The 20,587-nt window shown below is 57.8% G+C and overlaps 4 protein-coding genes and 1 long non-coding RNA gene across 12 annotated transcripts; 2 read left to right on the plus strand and 3 right to left on the minus strand.

Annotated features, from left to right (window-relative positions):
* Positions 1 to 289: 289 nt before the first annotated feature.
* On the plus strand, positions 290 to 3,727 carry LOC149861370 (uncharacterized). Its single transcript, XR_016443321.1, has 3 exons — positions 290 to 417; positions 1,751 to 1,851; positions 3,075 to 3,727. It is a non-coding gene; the product is annotated as an uncharacterized LOC149861370 (long non-coding RNA).
* A 2,911-nt stretch (positions 3,728 to 6,638) lies between these two features.
* Positions 6,639 to 12,305, minus strand: LOC149861371 (uncharacterized). 7 transcript variants are annotated; one of them, XM_090055673.1, is made up of 6 exons: positions 12,164 to 12,305; positions 11,517 to 11,635; positions 10,471 to 11,075; positions 10,241 to 10,379; positions 9,922 to 10,052; positions 6,639 to 9,623 (listed from the first exon to the last, which is right to left on the minus strand). In XM_090055673.1, exons 3-6 carry the CDS (start codon positions 10,869 to 10,871, stop codon positions 8,714 to 8,716), a joined length of 1,581 nt encoding a protein of 526 aa, XP_089911799.1. In that variant the 5' UTR covers positions 10,872 to 11,075; positions 11,517 to 11,635; positions 12,164 to 12,305; the 3' UTR covers positions 6,639 to 8,713. The 7 variants fall into 7 exon arrangements, with proteins under 7 accessions (XP_089911799.1, XP_089911800.1, XP_089911798.1 ...); XM_090055674.1 differs by lacking the exon at positions 11,517 to 11,635; XM_090055672.1 differs by having other exon boundaries at positions 10,471 to 11,635.
* A 147-nt stretch (positions 12,306 to 12,452) lies between these two features.
* SNAPC2 (small nuclear RNA activating complex polypeptide 2) lies at positions 12,453 to 14,640 on the minus strand. Of its 2 annotated transcripts, none has more exons than XM_090055732.1 (5): positions 14,480 to 14,640; positions 13,886 to 14,005; positions 13,700 to 13,768; positions 13,323 to 13,566; positions 12,453 to 13,192 (listed from the first exon to the last, which is right to left on the minus strand). In XM_090055732.1, exons 1-5 carry the CDS (start codon positions 14,540 to 14,542, stop codon positions 12,648 to 12,650), a joined length of 1,041 nt encoding a protein of 346 aa, XP_089911858.1. In that variant the 5' UTR covers positions 14,543 to 14,640; the 3' UTR covers positions 12,453 to 12,647. The 2 variants fall into 2 exon arrangements, with proteins under 2 accessions (XP_089911858.1, XP_089911856.1); XM_090055730.1 differs by lacking the exon at positions 14,480 to 14,640 and adding an exon at positions 14,173 to 14,469.
* Positions 14,641 to 14,747: 107 nt separating this feature from the next.
* On the minus strand, positions 14,748 to 17,729 carry LOC149861373 (lysophosphatidic acid receptor 5-like). The gene is made up of 2 exons (XM_090055767.1): positions 17,311 to 17,729; positions 14,748 to 15,888 (listed from the first exon to the last, which is right to left on the minus strand). Exon 2 carries the CDS (start codon positions 15,842 to 15,844, stop codon positions 14,873 to 14,875), a length of 972 nt encoding a protein of 323 aa, XP_089911893.1. The 5' UTR covers positions 15,845 to 15,888; positions 17,311 to 17,729; the 3' UTR covers positions 14,748 to 14,872.
* Positions 17,730 to 18,297: 568 nt separating this feature from the next.
* On the plus strand, positions 18,298 to 20,560 carry COPS6 (COP9 signalosome subunit 6). The gene is made up of 10 exons (XM_090055766.1): positions 18,298 to 18,477; positions 18,766 to 18,891; positions 19,052 to 19,183; positions 19,258 to 19,346; positions 19,453 to 19,515; positions 19,624 to 19,671; positions 19,754 to 19,868; positions 20,022 to 20,114; positions 20,192 to 20,292; positions 20,383 to 20,560. Exons 1-10 carry the CDS (start codon positions 18,411 to 18,413, stop codon positions 20,521 to 20,523), a joined length of 975 nt encoding a protein of 324 aa, XP_089911892.1. The 5' UTR covers positions 18,298 to 18,410; the 3' UTR covers positions 20,524 to 20,560.
* Positions 20,561 to 20,587: the final 27 nt, after the last annotated feature.

Below are 20,587 nucleotides of genomic sequence, written 5' to 3' on the forward strand. Positions count from 1 at the left end.
AGGAGTGAGAGAGAGTAAACAAAAGCCCCGAGGTGCCTGGGCAGGGGAGGTCAGGCAAAGAAAAGCAACACTTACAGCATGGAGGGCCGGCAGGGCTGCAGCTGGAGACCGGAAGGGAAGAGAAGCAATCACCACACTTCTGGAGCAGCATCTCGCTCCAGATTGGAGGAAGGAGGCTGCTCAGAGATATTTCCAGCCCCAGAGAGGAGCAGAGTGGGGTCAATTCCCTACAAGCCACAGAGAGAGGAGTGGCCAAGCGGCCAGGCAGGCAAGTTTTGTGAAACTTGCTGGAGAAATGCTGTAGGTGTGACCCTGAGGAGGCAGGTGGAGGCCTGCATACACAAGGCTTCTGATAATCCCTGGAGCAGAGTGACAGCTGAGGATCCAGGGGAGAGGCCAGAAGAGTTGCTGTTTCAGGTTAGAGCCTCACCGCACATGGGAGAGAGCCGGGTGGGACTGTGAATGCTCACGAGTAAGTCAGGGCAGGCCTGTGCAGAGCAGTGACTAGATTAACTAGTTTAACTGATTAACTGATTTTGTTGTTCTGAATGGGACATGAGAGTGTTAGAAATATTATTAAAAATGTATTATCAATAAGTCTTGTTAAAACAGCGCAGCTGTCAGCCCTCCCTAGTGAGAGAACTGGGAGAGCTACTGAGAGCTCTTTGTATTAAGGTATCACTCTCTCTTTGTTTTGCAAAGTTACTATTTCTTTGTTACAGTAAAGCATATACTCCTCAGCTTTTCTCACGCAGATAAGAGTAAATTGCAATTCTAGCCTTGAAGCAAGGAAAATCTGAACTCTTGTAACCTCAGATACTTTCTAACCATGCGCAATAAGCTAATACATATAAGCCTATCCGCCCCGCATACTTAAGTAGTTAATTATAATACACATGCAACGTATGATTTAACGTATTCACATACATGTTTGTATGAATCGGAAATGAGTTGTAAAAGTTCCTCCTTCTGCACACGTGGTCAGGAGAGAGGGGATAAAGCCAGCTGGGCAGTTTCCCTCGGGGGCAGCAGAGTGTTTGATCTTTTGTCTCTCTCTCTGACCCTATTTGCAAATATATACCTTTTGTGTTGCTAATAGAGTGTGTCTGTGGCTGAAGGTTTTTTTCGCCTCCCGAGAAACGAACCGTGATTTTTACATCAAGAGCCTGACCCCAGGTGAAGGGGACATGGACTAAGTCTGACAAAGTGACTGAGAGCAGTCAGGTTTTGCTTTCTCTCGCTCTTTTTTTTTTTTTTGGATATTTGAGTGCAGGCCAAGGAAGGGTACGTGCCTAACCAAAGCCGACAGTCACCCTGGTGGCTGAGGGCAGAATAATAGAACAACAGGCAGCATTAAGATCTGGCTGCAGAGAACTACGAGTGCCATCTGGAGAGGCTAGGGTGGGGGTAAAGGGAAGGTTTGGAGTTCCACAGAAGAAAACAGGGATTGAGACCAGGTAGGATCGCCTTGGGCATTGCCTCCTAGCAACATAATATCATCGAAGTCCTGGCAGGAGAGAAACACAAGACCAGCTTCCTGGCAGACCAGGAAGCTGGATCCGAAGCCGAGGTCCATCCACCCTGTCACACCTGTAAGGAAATGAGCTCAGGGCAGTGGCAGCAAGCCCTACAACACCTACAGTCATCACAGGTGCCGTTTCACGCAGCCCTAATATGCAATATCATAGTTTCATCTTGAAGTAGCAGTAATAGCAATTGATGTAATTAAATGTGTATCTATTAATATTAGCATAGGCTGAAGGGAAATTTGGAGAACTCAGCAAATTCAAGACGACCTGCTGCCAACATGTGTGCCACCCTCCTCCCACCTCCTGGGTCCTCCCAGCCAATGTAAGTGAAAACCTATGTTGTGTGGTTGTGGATAGCCAGATAGACTTTGGGATAAATGTTTGTTCTCGTGTTTTAAGACACAACCAAATAAAAGGTGGGGCTATAGATTTGCTTCCACCTCTTTTATCAGAAGCCTACCCATACGGTTACCTGTAATCTAGGTAACCGGAGGTGGGAGCGGTGAGAGGCAAGGAGTTGCAGGGAGATACCTCCCATAAGCAGTAGGCATGGTCAGTGGCTGACAGGCCACGTGGACTGTTGCAAACTACGGACCTGGCAGAAGCCTAATTTATGCAGGACACGTGCTTAAGCTGGTGCACAATCAACAAGCAATGAGTCTACATTTACAACACAAGCAATAGCCTGAGAATGTGGAATAAGAATCTGTTTCTTCAGTCTTTAATTAGACAATACCAAAGATGAGTAACTACTTTCTAGAAAGGTGGGAAGCAGCAGCTATTGTTTGGTTTTGTGAACCTGTTGTAAATTCAAATAGATCTAAACAGCAGAGTAACAGAAACCAACCGGGGCAAGAAACATTCCCAGGCAGGCAGGGAAAGAGATGAGCAGTGCTCCTCCCTTTCAGAGTTGCATTTTTCCCCAGGGACACAGGCCCCAGCTAAATGGCATCTCCCAAGTCAGAGCCGCCTCACAGATTTGGCCATAAAGTATAATCGGGAATCAATGAAATATCTATAACTTGGTTGCTTTTTGTCTGATTTGGATGAAACTTGCAGGGATGGTAGCCTCTGCAGAGAGCATAAATCCTGCCAAGTTTCATGAAGATCGGTGCAGGGGCTCGGGGGTGGGGGGACTGTGGCAGGAAGCCACCTTTGTTTCTCCCCAAAATCTCTGCTCCGTGACAATGTGATGAGGATGGGCCCAGCAGAGGAGGCACACCCTTACCCTGTCTCTTTAGGTAACCTGAGCTGGCTACATTCCTGAGGGAGGGGGAAAACCTGCTTCCTCTGCCCACGGGACTGGTATCACCTACCTGGGTGAGGGGCTTCTACCTGGTAGGCTAGAGTCTGCCCGGCAACTAGTGATGTATTTCAAATTGGTTGGCTGACAGCCAACAGGTGCTGGCCTCCATTGGACCAGGTGAACAAGGTCACAGGGGCAATATAAGTTAAGACTGCCCAGGAGGAGGGGGCAGCAGCCATGCGGGGGACTCAGACTTGGAAAGGAGTTTTACCATCTGAAACTGGCTCTCTTCCCCATAGCTCATGAGCAAGGAACAGCCTGCCTCCAGAGAGGATCTCCAACAGCCTCGGGATGATGCTTGTGAGTAAGCTACTCGAGATCTGATAGATATCTAGCTGGCAGCAACTCAAGATGCGTGATCCAAAGGCTACCTCAGCCAGACTGTTGTGCTCTACAGGATTTCTATGATATTGCTCTAACTTGTACCCTATTTTCACCCTACCCCTGTAATCAATACAGTTCTCCTTTGTGACCGGTGTAGGAGACTTCTTGAGGGGTGGGTCTAAATTATGCCTAAGAGGCCCCTTAGGTCTGCGGACTAAGGAAGACTTTCCTTTTTGGCCCCTTGACTTGGGGGAAGTGCCCATACTGGGTCGAGTACCCATAGGACTATTAGGCCTGTGTTTCCATGAGGACACAGGGCTGAGACAGTCCCTTCTCGGGGTGGTGGCAACACACATTACCCCCAGGCTAGTGAGCGTGCTCCAGGAAGGGGGTCAGCTGGACGCGAGGCGCCCCAGGGAGGTACTCAGAGCCGGGAAGGTGGTCCAGCGCAGGGAGGTGGGAGGCTCAATGCAGGGAGCACCCCCTACTGGCCCGCCATAGGAACTGCACCCCAAATTGTTGAAAGCAAAATTCATGCCTCGTATGTGTTACACAACAGGGGGATAAAAACTACTGGGGTGGTGGCTCCTGGTGAACAAAGCCTGCCAAGTTTCAAGATCAGTGCAGTGTCTTGGGGGGAACTGCACCTCAAGCTGCTGACAGGCAAAACTCATGACATGGGTGATGCTGCGTATGTTAAGGTGCAGCACGGTGAAAGCTACAGGGATGGCGGCCCCTGCTCAGGCCACAAAACCTGCCAGCTGTCAAGGAGATTGGTGCAGGGGGGTTCTGGGTTCTGCGACACACTTGCACAAGCACCCATGTCATGAGTTTTGCCTGTCAGCAGCTAGAGATGCAGGACCCCAGAATCCAGGAGCCCTGCACTGATCTCGACAGCTGGTAGGTTTTGTGGTGGCAGCAGGGGCCACCATCCCTGCAGCTTTCACCCCGCTGCACCTTAACACACAGTTACCGTGTGACTTGTGTCACCCATGTCATGAGTTTTGCTTGTCTGCAGCTAGAGATGCAGTTACCCTCAAACCCCTGCACTTATCTCCTGGAAACTTGGCAGGCTTTGTGGCCTCACCAGGGGCCACTACCCATGCAGTTTTCACCCTCCTGTGGCTTAACACATACACGTGACATAAGTTTTGCTTTCATGAATTAAGGGTGCAGTTCCCCCCCAAACCCCTGCACTGATCTTCTTGAAACTTGGCAGGATTCATGCTCTCAGCAGAGGCTACCACCCCTGCAAGTTTCATCCAACTCACACAAAAAACAACCAAGTTATAGATATTTCATTGATTCCCCATTATATCCTATGGTCAAATCGCTGAGGCAGCTCCGAAGCTTCGGAGCCGCTTTGGCCGAATTGAGGCGGGAACCTGGTCCGGAGCTCCGGATCAGATCGCGGCCATCCGAAGCGGCCAGACCCAAAGCTGGATGAAATAGCTGCCTACTCACACAGGCCTACTACCTGATCAATGTATCAAAGAGCTACTCAACATGGTTCAACACACTCTCATGGACCCAGAGGGACAGCCTTCCATCTTCAGCTCCCTCCGGGCAAAAATGAAATTTATTTCCTACCTATGGGGACTTTTTACCATCTTGTACCATCTACCCTTTTCCCAGAGCCTGAGGAAGGGACTTTGATCCTGAAAGTGCAGAAAAGGACAATTTTTTTGCCATTTTCCAGTTGGTCTAATAAAAGGTGTCATTTTGGAACCAAAAATTCTGGGGTTTTGTCTGTCTCAGTTCCTGCTGGCATTTTCTGTGCATTTGCAGAAGTCAGCAGGGCAGCCAGTTGGCTGCAGGAGAGGGAATAGGCATTTCCTCATCTGCCCAGGTAGAGCGATTGGTCAGTAGCAGGGGCTTAGTTTTGCAAGACAGAAGAGGAAAATTGTCAGATGTTAGTTTTGAAATGCAGCTTTTGCTGAAGTCCAATAAGCATGTTTACACAGTTTCTGCTATGCAACTAAACAGCCTTTTTCTTATTTCAGCCTAATTTTGACCTTCAGACACTTTCATTATTTCTAATTTAGATGCATTTCATACCCTTTTGGTACCTTTTGAGCAATAAAAATTGTAACAACAGAGGTTTTCTGTGGAAACAACGTTCATTGGTCACCTGGCTATGACTATCTCCTTTCTGTTACTCGGGTATACCTACCTGATGCATTGACTTTTACAAAGTACTTCACACGGAGAGAGCGAGAAGGATCTAATGGTACATAGGGATGGGTAAACTGTTATTCTGAAACCTGTGTGACAACTATAACATGGTTTTCAACTAAAGCAGGGTGAGTGCTGAGTAAATTAGTGCGTTTCTGCGGGCCAATGGAAAAGAAACCCACTCACATTTGGTTTGGAAATGAACAATGATGCTAAGATGCATTTCTCACTTAACTTTTAACTAGTTGAAAGTGGAATTACTTAACTTTTAAGTCAAGTTAATTTTGAAGACTGCTAACTTTTAACTTTAATGAGTTACACGTTTCATCAACTTTTTCCCACCATTGCTTGGCAGCAAGGGGCTCAAGCTTGCCGCCAGGATCTTGGGGCTTGCTCGCAGTGTTTATTGACCGACCGCAGGTCGCCAAGCTGCCAACGCCTGGCAGGCCCCGCCCGGGGGGACGCGTCTCCTGCGCGACCGGCCGTGAGGCCCAGAGCGGCTGCCGCAGCCCAGCGGGACCACCCAGGGGCTGGTCAGACACCGGCCGCGGCCGCTGAGGATCACAGTCAGACCAATCGGCACAGGGCACCACCCCGGCAGCCAATTAAATGCAGACAAGGAGGGTGCGGTTCTGGGCCGCCTCCACTGGCAGAGGCCAATCAGAGTGAGAAAGAGCAGCGCAGCCCTGACCCCACCCACACATCCACTCCACCCAATCGTCTCGAGGCGGCCGACGGGAAGGCGAGGCCGCGCTGCCCTGGGGGATCATCGTGTGTCCGCCGGGGCCGCGAGCCCGCACTGGCACCGCCCCGAGCAAGGCCGTTTTCCCCTTCTCTCCCTCAACCCCAGCAGCATCTGAACACCCCAAGCAACCGCCCTCCTTTCCGAGGAGCAGGGCCGCTGTGTGCATCAGGGCCGGTGCCCGACCCATCCCTTGCACGCCCTGCGCGGTAGGCGCACGCCGCAGAGCGCTGTGGCAAGACTTGTACTAAAGGCCGTCAGGGAGGAAGGTCTGAAACAACTGAACTAGAAAACCACCACCATGCTCACCCAGTTCCTGAGCATTTTATTTTCATGGGGACCATTTTTTTCTTTTGAAACAAGGGACAGGTGAACTTCAACAGATTATACCCAAGCACCACAACTGCCCCATACCTTATTTTTTAGTTCCTCACATAAATCAGGGTTGATTTCTTGCAGTGCATTAACAATTGTGAACCAATGACTAGGCACCATGTACTTTGCCCAGCTGTAAACCAGAACAGGAAATACTTGCAGCCAAGAAGTAAGAACACAGATTGGATCAGTAGACAGGATGAAAAAGTTTATTCCTTCAGCCGGAGCTCAACAGGAAACGATAATGACCAAATCTTCTCAGTGCAGAAGAGCACCAGCTGCAAGGTGAAAAGTTTTTTGTACTGTTTATTGTTCGACGGTGCATATCTTAGGCCTGCTTGTTTGACATTGACCACACCAACTACCGTTTGGACACAGGACGAGATCTTCATCCCCGTGGAGCTGAAGATTAACACTTCCAAAACACTCACAGAGCCTTAAATTTACAGACACAAACAAATTGCACCAAACACCCTCAGACCAGCCCTGCAAGCTACAGCCAGCCAAACCACAAACAGAAGGGAGCACAAACTTGCAACTCTACACTAACGAGAACCACTCGACAACACAACCGAGACAACCCTACACGCTGACCAACCGCTCAACTAGCAAAGCCAAACCACCTGCAAAAACCTCAACTGCTGCATATCAACATGCACAAAATATGCAGAAGTAGCACAATGTCTCAACCTCGCTGCATGCTATCGGGGCCAACTCAGGACTGAGTCGCGCTGGAACTAATATTCTGGGTTCAGGGCAGGGAGGGGAACGCTCCCCTCCCTTGCAACCAAAGTCCATCAATCCCCTGTGTGTTAAGAACTGGGAGGCCAGTAAGTGAGCAGCAGCCCTGGCAGCTGAGGCGACTGGGGGGCAGGGGTGGCACCACTGGCTGCTGCCCTGCTCTGTAACACACGTTTCTGGTGCAGATAAACTTGTACTTGAAGATGGAGAAGCAGCCAAACAACGAGCAGCTCTTGCTGGTGAACAACGTGCTAAAGCTGTCTACAAAACTCCTGAAGGTGATTCCCAGCTGTACAAGCCTCCTCGGGGCTCACAGAAACAACCGGTTAGGATGCTGGTGTGGAAAGACCCTGGACCTTCACCCCCACCTCGTATTTCCTTAGACACCGCTGTCTCAGCCCAGCTGCTGTCTCATGCCTCATAAGCCCTACGAGGCAGACCCTGTGTTTTCAGTTTGCACAGCCTCTCCGCAATGGGCCTGCTTGCTACAGGCAATATAGGGCCAAACTTTAGGGATCTTCCCTGCAGGCACGGTATTACACAGCTAACTTGAGCCATGCCAAGAAAAAAAAAGCATGTGCAATCAGAAGAAGGGTAAGCTGGCAGGCTCGTGGCTCTGCCAGTTTGCTGTGCCCAGCCATTCAGCCACTGGCTATTAAACGTAACAGCAGGGGCAGAGAGCTGCTCTGTGGCGAGAGGGAGACCTCTCTGACACATTCACTGACAGGCTTCCTTGCAGCCAGCCTGGCCTCCAGCTGCTTGGACCTGCCCAGGGAGGGCACAGACCCCCATCAAGCTCCCACAGCAGACAAGGGCCTGAAAGCTTGCTAAGAACAGTTTTTCCAACTGTTTGAGGTGGTCTAATAAAAGATAGTAGATTTACCCAAAAAGCCTTGTTTGCCCACGTCCTTAGACCAACACGGCTACAACTGACGCCACCATGTCTTTCATCTCCGTGTGCACCGGGAACAGGCAATGGAGCACTGGCACTACTGACGGGTGGCGAGAAGTGCGTGTGTAGAGCAGGAAGCAAGGACGATGCAGAGACCAAACAGATGGACAGCCGCCGGGGCCCAGGTAAGCCCAGCGGGCCCCAAGCCCCAGGGCCCATCCGTGCGTGAGCAAGACAGACGGGTTCCCCCCCTACTCCTCCACTCACTCAATACTCCACCCTGGATGTACCATCACTTTATTGCAAGTCTCCAAAAAAAGTGTTTTTCCCTGTAAAAGACATGTTATTCCCAGATGTGGGGGGGACACCACAGACTTGCCTGGGGGGCATTATCCAGGTTAGTGTGGGAACCTGAGCAACGCTGTGCCTGTGCAGTGGCAAGTTTCTGCACAAGGACTGGCTCTGCCCCACCAGGTGCGCTCAGCCTGCGGCTTGGCCCTGTGGGCAAGACAGCACCCAACACTGCCCTGAGCCCCATCTCCCCAGCAGTGCTGGGGCAGGACAGCCCCATTGCCCCTCCAAGAGACACCATCTCCACTCCCTGCACAGCCCCATGGAGCCAGAGCTCCTCACCCCACCACCAGCTCCCACTCCTCAGCACCAAGCACGCGGTAATTGCAGTCACGGTAGCTGCCAACGTCCTGGGTGCGGCGCTCCCGCGCATCATCATAAATCTTCTGGATGACAGGGGGCAGCGGTGGAAACCCCCCGAGCTGTGCCAGCTCCTGCAGGTAGCCCCACTGCCGCACGCCCAGGCGGTGGAAGTGCCGGGGGGAACCCCCAGCAGCCAGGTAAACCCGCAGCTCCTCCTCAGCCGCTGCCTGCCGCTCGGGGGCAGGGGGCAGTGGACAGGCACCCGTGAGCACAGCCAGGCAGAAAAGCACCTGGGTGTGGAAGTGCGGGAATGGGCAGATCTGCTGGCACAGCCCAACCAGGAAGAGGTGCGGGTGCTGGGGCGGCAGGAGGTGGTGGTAGAGCGGGGCCACCAGGTGGTCCCCCACAGACAGGCCCAGGCGGGCAGCGGGCAGGAAGGGCAGGCGGTAGGCATAGCCTGTGCACAGCACCAGTGTGTCAGCCACCTGCACTGCCCCGTCCGCAAAGTGCACCAAAGGCCCTGCCACGCTCGTCACTGGTGCCGCCTGCCCCACACTGGCCGGCAGCCCCCGCACCTGAACCCGGCTGTGGCTCAGTGTCACGTGTCGTGCCACGGGTGCCAACTGCTGGGCCAGGTCTACGCCTGAGGGGCCAGCACCTACCAGCACCACTGAGTGACCCGTGAAGGGCTCAGGGCATTGGTACTCACGGCTGTGCAGCACCTGACCTGCAGGGAGGATGGGGAGGTCAGCAAGGAGCAATGGGGGCCCTGCATCTGCCCCATAGGGACAGCCAAGCCCCCAGGGCCAGGTGAGGGTTGCGGGTTTCCCACCTGTGAAGGTCTCCAAGCCAGAGATTGAGGGGATGAAGGGTGTGGAATAGTGCCTGCAAAGGGAGCAGAAACAAAGGCTCACTCAATGCTGGCTGGGGCCCAGGGGTGGGTCCAGGCCCCCTCCTTCCCCACAAGACCTCCCCAGTCCCTGCTGCAGCAGTTAGCACAGACCCACTCCAGGGCCCAGAGGCCTCTGCCCCCTCCCCCGCAACAAGCCAGGTAGCAGAACCTGCATCCCTGCAAGCAACACCCCCGCACACACCCAATGTATCATACGCCCACAGTATCAGAGCTCCTTCCAGACACCTCCTGCCCCAGCAAAGCTGGTCCACCCGTGGCCCCCACACTCACCCACTGCAGACCATGATGGCATCGAAGCGCTCAGTCTCCTGCTCTCCCCCGTTTGTGGCCTGGCTGGAGGTAACGTCCCAGCCACTGTCAGGCCCATCCACAGGGGTCACTTGCTTCACCAAGCGCTGGAACTGGCAGGGCAGGAGACGGTCAAGGGCTAGGGGTACGGGGGCAGGGGAATTATGCCCTGGGGCACAATCCAGCCGGGGGGTGGGGGCGCTGCAGGGGGGACAGAGCATCACTGTTGCCCCAGCCCATCTCTGGGTGATGCATCAGCTCCCCTACTGCCCTGCTGTGCCCTCCCCGACCTCCCTCTCACCCGGATGTACTCCCGCAGCCCATGGCTCTCGGTGTAGCGCTCCAGGTAGCTCAGCACTGCGGCACGGGGTAGGAATGAGGGCAGCGCCGCCTCGAAAGGGAAGTCAGGGAAAGCCATGACCTCCTTAGGCAAGTTGGTCCTGCCACAGGGGGAGCAGATGAGGAGTCAGTGCTGCACCACGCATTCTGCCCCCACCCCCCAGCTTTCCCCCACCCCACCGGGGCAGGTACCTGAGGTCCCGGTACATGCTGCAGGACAGGGGCGGCCCCTTGCCAAACGGCATCTCCTCGCTGTAGACCCAGGTGCCACCCAGCTGGGCTGAGGCCTCAAAGACCACAGGGGGCGCAAAGGCCTCAGGACAGGCAGCCAAGTGCCGAGCAGCACAGAGCCCCGCTGCCCCTGCCCCCACCACTGCCACACGCAGCTGCCGGCCCCCCACCTCCATCCCGGTCCCTGGAGAGCACGGCGGGTGGGGGGAAGAGGGGAGCGGGGAATTAGCACCTACAGAGCCAACCAAAACCTCCCCAGTCCAAGCTGCATGGAGGCGCTTGCTAGTAGCAATCTGAACCCTGGGGGACTTTGCTCTGGGAGCAAAGCACAGGACAGACGTCAGGGTACGTGCCCGACTCATCTCTCCCCCCTCCCACACCCAACAAGTGCAGCCACATGGACCAGGACTAATGGGAGGGACAGGAGGTTGGTCCAAGCCACAAAATGAAAGGATATCCGGGGTGGCGGGGCGTTATCAGTGAGACATTGAACTGCTCCCTCTCAGGACCCCGAGAGGTAGATCATACTCTTGAAAGAACCACTCAAGATACCACGTGAAGATTTGCTGCAGTACAAAAAGAAACCCGCTGTTATGACACACCGCCCTTCCCTGGAACCTATATGGAAATCCTCAAAACAACTGCAGCCTAAACCAGGAGACCCAATTCTTAAAGCGATCTTTCCAGAACCACCCATCCTAGCCTTCAAACAAACACTGAACCTCACCAACCTCCTCACCAGAAGCAAACTCCCTATGACCCAATGCTTTGGATCCAGACCATGCCAGAACAAGAAACGCACACCCTGCCAACACATCACCACCCCCATGATAACTACACCCCATGGAAGAACCAGCACCACTCCTGGATCTTACACCTGCATGTTCTGAAATGTGATCTCTCTCAACTAGTGCATTGAATGCCTGGATGGAATATGTGTAGAAACCAAACTGCACCAGAATGAACTCACAGCAAAAACACTATCAAAAACAAAAATATTCAATTACCTGTGGGTGCAGACTTCTCTCAAGACAACCACTCCCTCTCTGACCTCTCAGTTCTAATCCTCAGAACGAATTTACAGAACACCTTTCATAGACAAGCCTATGAACTTCACTTCATAAATCTACTGGATGCAAAAAAAAAATTATGGACTCAATACAGACGTTGAATTTATAACGTATTATAAACTACCTGACCTTACCACTTACAATTTCCCTCCCCACCCTTTGCTTGCCTAATTTCCAACTATTTACTTGGAATCTCCCTTTCTTACATTTAGCATTGCTTCACCTTTCTCCCCCTTGTTCTCCTCTTCCCCTCCCTTCTCTACCCCTTGTTTTCCTAATGTCCACCACCTATTTACAGTCTCACTGAACTCCTATCACGCTTTTAGCTTCTTTCATTCCTTGGAGATCTCAGAGCAGCAGAGACTCCCTGTGCCTGAAAAACAATGGTTGTGCCCAAAAGCTTGCAAATAACATTTTTCCAGCTATTCAGTCTAATACAAGGGATCACGTCCACCCAAAGCTTGCCTGCCTGCATCCTTATTTCAACCACAAACGCTCTCAGGACCTGTTTACAGCCCCAGCAGGGAGGTTAATCCAAGAAGGGGAAGGTGGACGCAGTCATAGCTCCCTCTCTCCCCACTCACCCCCAAGCAGCTGCCTGCTACTTCCTCAGACTGCCCCCCCACTACAGGGCATGCTGGGAAACACAGGCAACCAATGGGTACAGAGGGCTCTGACGTCATCAGGGAAAGCCCTGGCGGCAGGGACAGGACCCCTATACAAGATGCAGCTGCCAGCCCAGAGATGCTGCAGCAGGGAAAAGGACAGCCCCATGCACCCGCTGGTCCCCAGGTTCCTTTCTCTGCCCCTCCCCTGCACACACACAACCTGCCATGGACTGGGTATTGTTGCCACAAACACAGGCCCTTGATCCCACGTGCTCCAACACGCTTTAATAAAGACAAAACAGAGCAGACTTGAACACAGAATCAGGGAAGGGGAGCAGGGTGCGGTGCACATCTACAAGTGGGCAGATGCCCAGAGCTGGGTACAAGGGGGATCAAGGCCCCCCATGGCCTAAGAGACCCTTCACCCCCTGTTGCCACAGCCTGGGCCAGCAGCCCCATCTCAGTGTCCCCCATCCCGGCCACGAGCCAGCAGGTGCAAGGGAACCAGGAACAAGTTCAGAGGGCAAAGGCCCAGGTCCTTCCAGACCGGGCTGGAGACAGCCACAGCGGGCCTGGTGAGGGGCTGCAATGTGTCATCAAGGCGGACTGGGGGTCGGGACATCCGGTCCCGGGAGCTTTTGGAGGGCTCAGAGACCCCATCCTGGGGGCTGCGAGGAGGCGGGGACCTCCCATCTGCAGAGGCCAGAGGTGAAGCCCCCACCTCCTGGGAGCTGCAAGGAGCCCGGGTTACAGAGGGGCTGGCAGAGACCAGCAAAGTCCCCGCCTCATCCTGCTCGTCTCCCTCAGTGCTGCTGGCTGCTGCAGGACCATTGCTGCGTGGCTGCGGCTCTGCAGCACCCGGAGGCCTCTCTCCTTCCCCCAGGGCAGGGGCCGGTGCCGTGAGGTTCTTGTAGGCCCGGTGCAGGTGCCTCCTGAGGCTGTCGCAGTCCAGGAGGCTCACCTCCTCAGGCAGCGACAACAGCAGGTCCAGGACAACAGCCGCCTCTGCCAGGAAGGAAGAAAACAGTTCTTGTGAGCCCCCGAGCCCAGGTTCCACGCCTCGTGGGAACATGCTTCCCTCCCATAGTCCCCAGCCCATGCTCACAGATGCCCTAGCCAGGCAGTTCCTGCTCACCCCCAGGCGTCAGCTTGAGCACACGGACGTCCTTGGAAAGGAAGTACAAGTAGCGGTAGATCTTTTCGAAGCTCACAGTGAACTCCTCAGATTCCTGCCCAGTGTCGGCAGCCAGGGACGTGGCTTCGTCACTAGCCCGGGGGGCCTCTGGGGACGCTGGGGCCTCGTCAGCAGCGGCGCGGAGCGGGCGCGGGGGCAGCGAGTGCAGCACGCTGACTGGCTCGATGGCCGCGATGGTCAGCACCTGCAAGGGAGAAAGGGGTGCACGGGTGCAGGGACTGGGGAGCTGCCCCAACCGCTACCCCTGCGTGGGGACACGGGCTGGGCTAGGCTGAGGAGACCGAACCAGGACCGCTGCTACCCTCACCCCACGTCACCTGGGAGAACGCCTCTGACACGGCCTCCTCCAGCCTCTCCGACAGCTTCTGGGCCAGGTCCGTCCACACCTGGGAAGCAGATGCCAGTGACACCTGGGGCAGGCCCAGCCCCACAGGGAGACTCCCAGCGAGCACCCCTGACTTGGTAGGGCCCCTCTAACACCCCTGCTGCCCCCCCAATCTCACCTCGATGGGTGCAGAAACCTGTGCCCGACGGCGCCGCTTCTCAGCCTGGCAACGGCGATACTCGGTCTGCACGGCCTCCCGGGCCACGCGGCCCTTCAGGTGCCGGATGTAGCCCATGATCTGCAACAACAGTACGGCCGTGAGCGCCCAGAGGGCCCCACGGGGTGGGGGCTGCGGCCTGGGGCGGGAGGGAGCAGCGAAAGCGAAACACGGTGCGGGCCGCGGGTGCACTGAGCGGTGGGCGGGGGGGGCTTTGGGTCCGGAGGGCGGGGCACCGGGGGGAGCACCTCGGCCTCGCGGCGCCGCGGCAACAGCTCGCACAGGGGGCCCCCCCGCAGCTCTCCGCCCGGCGCCTGCGCGCGGAGGCCGCGGATCAGCATCCGCTTCTCGTGCGCGGTCCAGAGCCGGGCCGCGGCGGGGGGGGCGGGGGGGCCGGGCGCGGGGCCCGGAAGCCCGAAACGCGTAGGGCGCGCGCGGGCGCGGAGCGGCGGCTTCATGGCCCCGGAGCGGTGCGGCGCGGAGGGCCTGGCAGTCACGTGGGCGACCCGCAGCCGCCACTTCCGCCCCTCAGGCGTCGCGCTGAGAAAACGTCACCCTGCTGGGCCGGCGCGCGAGGCATGACCCGGCTCTTCTCCCGTCAGCCCCCGCGAGTCCCATAGTGTCAGGGCGGAGCTAATCACGTGACGTGTCAGAACCGCTCCGTGGTCCCCTCGGCGCCGCGGTCCCGCACCACAGCTCACTCTTGCTGCGAAACTCCTTTTATTGCTGCTTTTGCTGCTCCGACAGATGAGCCCGCCCCCATTGCCCCTCCCCCCTGCTACATCATCACGTGGGGCAGAGTCCCCATCTCCTCCCAGTGCAAGCCCAGCCTGAGACCCCCTGCGCCAGCACAGACACCCCCCACCCCATTGCACCCCCCGCAGCCCCAAGGCCCAGCCCCCTAGGAGGCTGGAGGCCTTGGGAGCTGCCGCAGGGTCCCGGTCCCCGCTAGCTACTGCGCTGCGAGCCCACAGTCTTGAGGGCGATGGTGTCGGGTGGAGGGGGGGTGCGAGTCCGCTCCCGGCAGCATCCCCGGAGCGCAGCCCGCTGGAAAGTGTCACTGGCATAGTAGTAGGTGAGCGGGTCCAGCGCGGCGTTGGCACAGGCCAGCAGCAGGGCGCCACGGTAGGCACGGCCGAGGCTGAGCCGGGACAGCCAGGGCAGCTGGTAGCCCAGCAGCACCAGGTGGAAGGGCAGGAAGCAGATCAGGAAGATGGTCACACTGGCCAGCACCAGCCTACGTGCCTTGGCCGGCCGCTCCAGCGCCAGGCGGGCGCCCGCACTTCGCCTCACAGCCCGCAGCAGCCCCCAGGCGCTGAGCACCACCACCAGCAGTGGCACCACGAAGCACAGTCCCATGGCAGCCGCCACGGCCGGCTGCGTCACATAGCGTGGGTACGTGTCGAAGCAACTGGCCTCCCCGGGTAGCGGCACCTCCCGGCGCCAGGCGTAGGCGGGCACGGCCCCCAGGCCGCTCAGCACCCAGGCGCCCAGGCAGATGTACTTGGTGTGGCGCCGCAGGGTACAGACACAGGGCCGCAGCGGGAAGAGGACGGCGGCACAGCGGTCACCGCTCAGGGCAGCCAGCAGGAAGAGGCTGCCATACATGTGCACCAGCAGGGCCAGGCCGGCCAACTCGCACAGCTGCTGAGGCAGCAGCCGCGGGCGCCAGCTGTAGTGGGCCACGCGCAGGGGCAGCGTGGCGGCCAGCAGTAGGTCGCAGGCTGCCAGGTGCGCCATGTACAGGGCGGTGGGCGTCTGCTGGAGCAGGGAGGCACCGGAGCTGCAGAAGACGCGCAGCGCTGCCCCGTTCAGTGCCAGGGCCAGCATAGAAATCAGTGTGTAGCCACCTGCCAGGACCGCATCCTCCAGCTGCGTGACAGCGGTAGTGTTGTTGCCTGTGGCCAACACTGCTGCCATCACGCCACTGATGGCATTGGGCCCCCCCCGTGGGCGACCGTGACCTGGGAGAGGGGAGAGACAGGGAGAAGTGGTGAGGCTGGAGGGGGATGTGGCCAGGGGCACACAGGCACCAGACACCCCAACACATACACATGTAAGAGGACCCTGGTGCCCTGAAACACACACATGCAGACATACACACACATAGAGCTACTCTCCCAACATACATGACACTTGCTCTGCTTCCCTCCAGCAGCAGGAGAGGCAGCCCCCAGGGCACTGCAACCATGGCTGGGAGCCCAGGGGGCCTGGCCTGCTCCATGGTAGCACAAGGAGAAAACCAGCATACAGTCAGAGCAGCGGCTGCTACTGCCCACATACCCACCGCACCCCACCCTACTTCTTACAGCCACACGCACGTGTGCATAAATGTGACAATGCAGCTGGGCAGGCGCCTGGGGCTCTGTGAGGCACAAAGGTGCAAAGGTGGGAGAGTTGGGGGGGGCAATGCTGAGTCAGCCACCACAAAGCGCAGTGATCCAGGCACAGAGGAAACAACACGTCATCCCAAGCCACAGATGCTGCCTGCTCTATACATCCGGCTCTCGCCTGTCCCATGGCGGGGGGGCTGTGGGTCAGATGTGAAGGGCAAGAGCAGGGCGGGGGGGCTCAAGGTCAGGAGTAAGGGGTCCAACAGGGCTGTGAGTTGGGAGTGAGGGGCACTGGTAGGGCTGTGGGGGGCAGGGGGCTGTGGGTCGGGACTGATGGGCACCATGCTGGGGGAGGCACAGGTTCAAAGGCAGGGGCTGCTCTAAGCGGGACACAGGACACACATGCATGCAGTCATGTGCACCCATGTGTGCTTATGCAAACTCTGCCTGTGCACTGTCCCCCGCACAAAGAGCGAAGCACTGGGCCAAGCAGTCCCTGCCCACGCACGCATGTACCAGCACATGCATGCACAGTCCATGCCCTGCTGCACTGACAGTTGTGCTGCCCCCACCCACACCTGGCTCAGCACCTGCCCACCACAGGAGATGGACGGACGGACATGGGTACACACACACACACACAGAGAGAAACCCAGGGGTCCGGCACATGCCCCACCAGGACGTCTAAAACACACACACACAGCCCCAGGCATCCAGAACATGCTGCCCCCTGCCCCTCAGGCACTGCACGCACACATGCACAACCCAGGCGCCCAGGCTCCCCCCACAGGAGTGGAGGACACACAAATACATGGACCAAACCCAGGCATCCAGAACACGCTCCCCCTGCCCCTCAGGCATCCCAGACACACAGGCTCCAGGAGCGTCTCAGGCACACATTTAGCATGAAACTCACACAAACAAAACCAGAACCCAAGTGCCCGGGTCTCACTCACACACATGCACAACAGCCAGGAACCTCCCCCCCTGCATCCATCCATCTTCCCCATGCATGTGTTCCCCCAGCACCAACACCCATCATCCGTCTCTTACCGGGGTGCACAGTGCCGGAGAAGCAGAGCCGCGCGGTGGAGCTGGGCCAGGGGGCTGTGGCTGAGCCAAGGGGCAGCCCAGCACCACCTTCAAGCACAGCCTGGCACTTCCTGCCTGCAGAGCACAGCTGGGCCCCACGCCCCCCCCCGCAGGGAGGAACGGGTTAAGGTGCCTGGGCTCCTTCCCCAGCTCAGGGAGGGCAGTGCAGGCTGGGGGCGACTGGGGAGCTACAGGCGAGGGGGTGAGAGCAGTGGGGTTGGGAGCCCTGGACACCTGGGTTCGGTGGACACCAGGGGCAGGAGGAGGACGACACCAGTGCCCCCACCTCTGCTGTTCTGACTTGGGCTCTGCGCCTCCCCCCGCTGGGCCCCGTTGCCCAACACCCGCAGCAGTTAGCACAGCTCCTTCCCCTTCCCCTTGCTGAGGGACGCCACAGCCAATCTCCCTCCCCCCACCCCAGCTGAGGCCCCCTCCCCTTCTCCCGCACTGGGGCATCCCCTGGCGGCTGCCCATCGCCCATCCTGGGCATCCTCAGCCTGCAAGGGAGCAGGGTCAAGGCACAGAGGTCAAGGGTCAGCACATAGAGAAGCAGGGGTCAGGGCATGCATGGGACAGAGGTCTGGGGTCAGGGCACACATGGGCAGAAATCAAGGATCACAGCACACACGGGCAGGGGTCAAAGCACACATAAGGGCTGGGGTCAGGGGCCAGGACCCCCGGAGAGAACCCAGGGGCCGATGGGCAGGGGTCAAAGCACATATAAGAGCTGGGGGCAGGGGTCATGGCAATATGCGGGCAGCAGGGGAGTAGCCCCCGAATTGAACCTAGGGGTGAACCCTCAGCAGGGGTCCGAACGGGAGCAGCGCAGCGCGCATGCGCCAGACACCACAACTGCGGCACTCGCGCCGAAGTCGGCCGAAACGGCGACCAGCCCACCTCGCAGACGCATGCGCACTAGCAGAAGGGCGGGGAAATAGGGCAGAGCTGACCGGCTCCCGCGCACATACGCAGCGCCCACTTCAGTGCCCGGCTTCCTGCGCAGGCGCAGAGGCTCCCGGTGGGTTTTATACGGCGGTCAGCGCGCGACAAGTAGGGCGAAGATGGCGGCGGCGGCAGCAGCGAGTAATGGCAGCTCTGGGGCGGCCGGGATGGAGGTGGACGCGGCAGGTACCGCAGACTGCGCCCTGCCCAGGAGCCCGTGGCCGCCCCACCCCCACCCCCACCCCGCGGCTCTCCGCAAGGGCCCCTCCCGCGTCGTAGACCATGCCCCCGGGAATGAGGCCACGCCCCTAGTGGAACGCCCGCCACTGGCGACACAAGCCACGCCCCTCTGAAATAAGGCCACGCCCCTTTCCCCTCCCCCCCAGGGGGGCCAAGTGCAGCTGAGGGGGGCAAGCTGGGTGGCCCCCCCCATGGTGGTGCCCCCACCCTGACCGCCTCTGCTGTTGCCCACAGCAACGCCAGCCGTGATGGCATCGGGGGTGACAGGCAGCGTGTCGGTGGCGCTGCACCCACTCGTCATCCTCAACATCTCCGACCACTGGATCCGCATGCGCTCGCAGGAGGGGCGCCCCGTGCAAGGTACCCCACATGCATGTGCGCACACACACCCTCCCCCCGGTCACTGACAGGCTGCAGTGTGCCCCTGCGCCGGGGCTGGGCCCTGTTATGGGGCTAGGCCTCATGGGCCGTGGTGGAGGCAGAGCCCTGCCCAGACCCAGCTGACAGCTGACCCCGGCAGTGATCGGCGCCCTGATTGGACGGCAGGAAGGCCGCAACATCGAGGTGATGAACTCGTTTGAGCTGCTGTCGCACACGGTGGAAGAGAACGTGGTCATCGACAAGGAGTACTACTACACCAAGGAGGAACAGTGTGAGTGAGGGGCTGGGGGGCCAGGGCAGCCCCAGGGGGGCTCTGCTAACCGCAGCTCTGTCCGTGTCCTGCAGTCAAGCAGGTCTTCAAGGATCTGGAGTTCCTGGGCTGGTACACGACGGGCGGCCCCCCGGACCAGTCTGACATCCATGTCCACAAGCAGGTAAGAGCTTGCATGGGACAGCTGTCTGGCGTTGCCAGGCCCAAGCAACCCAAGAGTCGGGGGCTCCTCGCCTCCCTTGCGCTGACCCTGCTTGCTCTCTCTCCAGGTCTGTGAGATTATCGAGAGCCCCTTGTTTCTGAAGCTGAACCCCATGACCAAGCACACGGATGTAAGTAGTCCCCTCTTCTCTGCCCCCAGGGGCAGTCTTGTCCCTGCAAGGGAAAGACTCTGGCCTGAGCTGGGCGCATCTCACGCTTGGTCTCTGTCCACCCCACAGCTGCCTGTCAGCGTCTTCGAGTCCGTCATAGATATCATTAATGGAGAGGTTGGTCCCCCCAGCACCCTGCCCCCCACCCCAGTCCATGTTCAAGGTCTGGGGATCCCTGATGCCCCCCTTATTTCTCCAGGCCACAATGCTGTTCGCAGAGCTGACCTACACACTGGCCACAGAAGAGGCAGAGCGCATTGGCGTGGACCACGTTGCCCGCATGACAGCCACGGGCAGCGGGGAAAACTCCACTGGTATGTGGGGGAGGCTGCGGGTGCAGGGAGTGGATGGATCCACATCCTTAAGGGTGCAGGCCTGGGAGCCCCATGCTGGATGAGATCCACAATGGTGGGGGGTAGAGATGGGACCCCAGCCACCCCACCCTGACTCACAGCCCCTCCCTGCAGTGGCTGAACACCTGATTGCCCAGCACAGTGCCATCAAAATGCTACACAGCCGTGTGCGCCTCATTCTCGAGTATGTCAAGGCTTCAGAAGCAGGTGAGGCCCTAGCACTGCTTCCCCCTCAGCTCCACCCTTATCCCTACCCCCCACTCTGACCATTCCCTGCCCCCCAGGCGAGGTACCCTTCAACCATGAGATCCTGCGTGAGGCCTATGCTCTGTGCCACTGCTTGCCCGTGCTTAGCACCGACAAGTTCAAGACTGACTTCTATGATGTGAGTGTTTTGTGCAGGGTAGAAAGGGGAATGTGAGGGGGGGAGGGGTCTTCTACACAGGGATGTCATTAACCCCCTCACCCCCCACAGCAATGCAATGATGTGGGGCTCATGGCCTACCTTGGCACCATCACCAAGACATGCAACACCATGAACCAGTTTGTCAACAAATTCAATGTCCTCTACGACCGCCAGGGTATTGGGCGCCGCATGCGTGGCCTCTTCTTCTGACCAACTCCTGCCCTCCTCAGTAAACCCCTCCTGGAGACCCATGCCTCTGTTTGCTCATTGCTGG

The sequence above is a fragment of the Crocodylus siamensis genome, chromosome 6 (genome assembly GCF_052110815.1).
Source record: "Crocodylus siamensis isolate JL-2025a chromosome 6, ASM5211081v1, whole genome shotgun sequence".
Lineage (NCBI taxonomy): Eukaryota > Metazoa > Chordata > Crocodylia > Crocodylidae > Crocodylus > Crocodylus siamensis.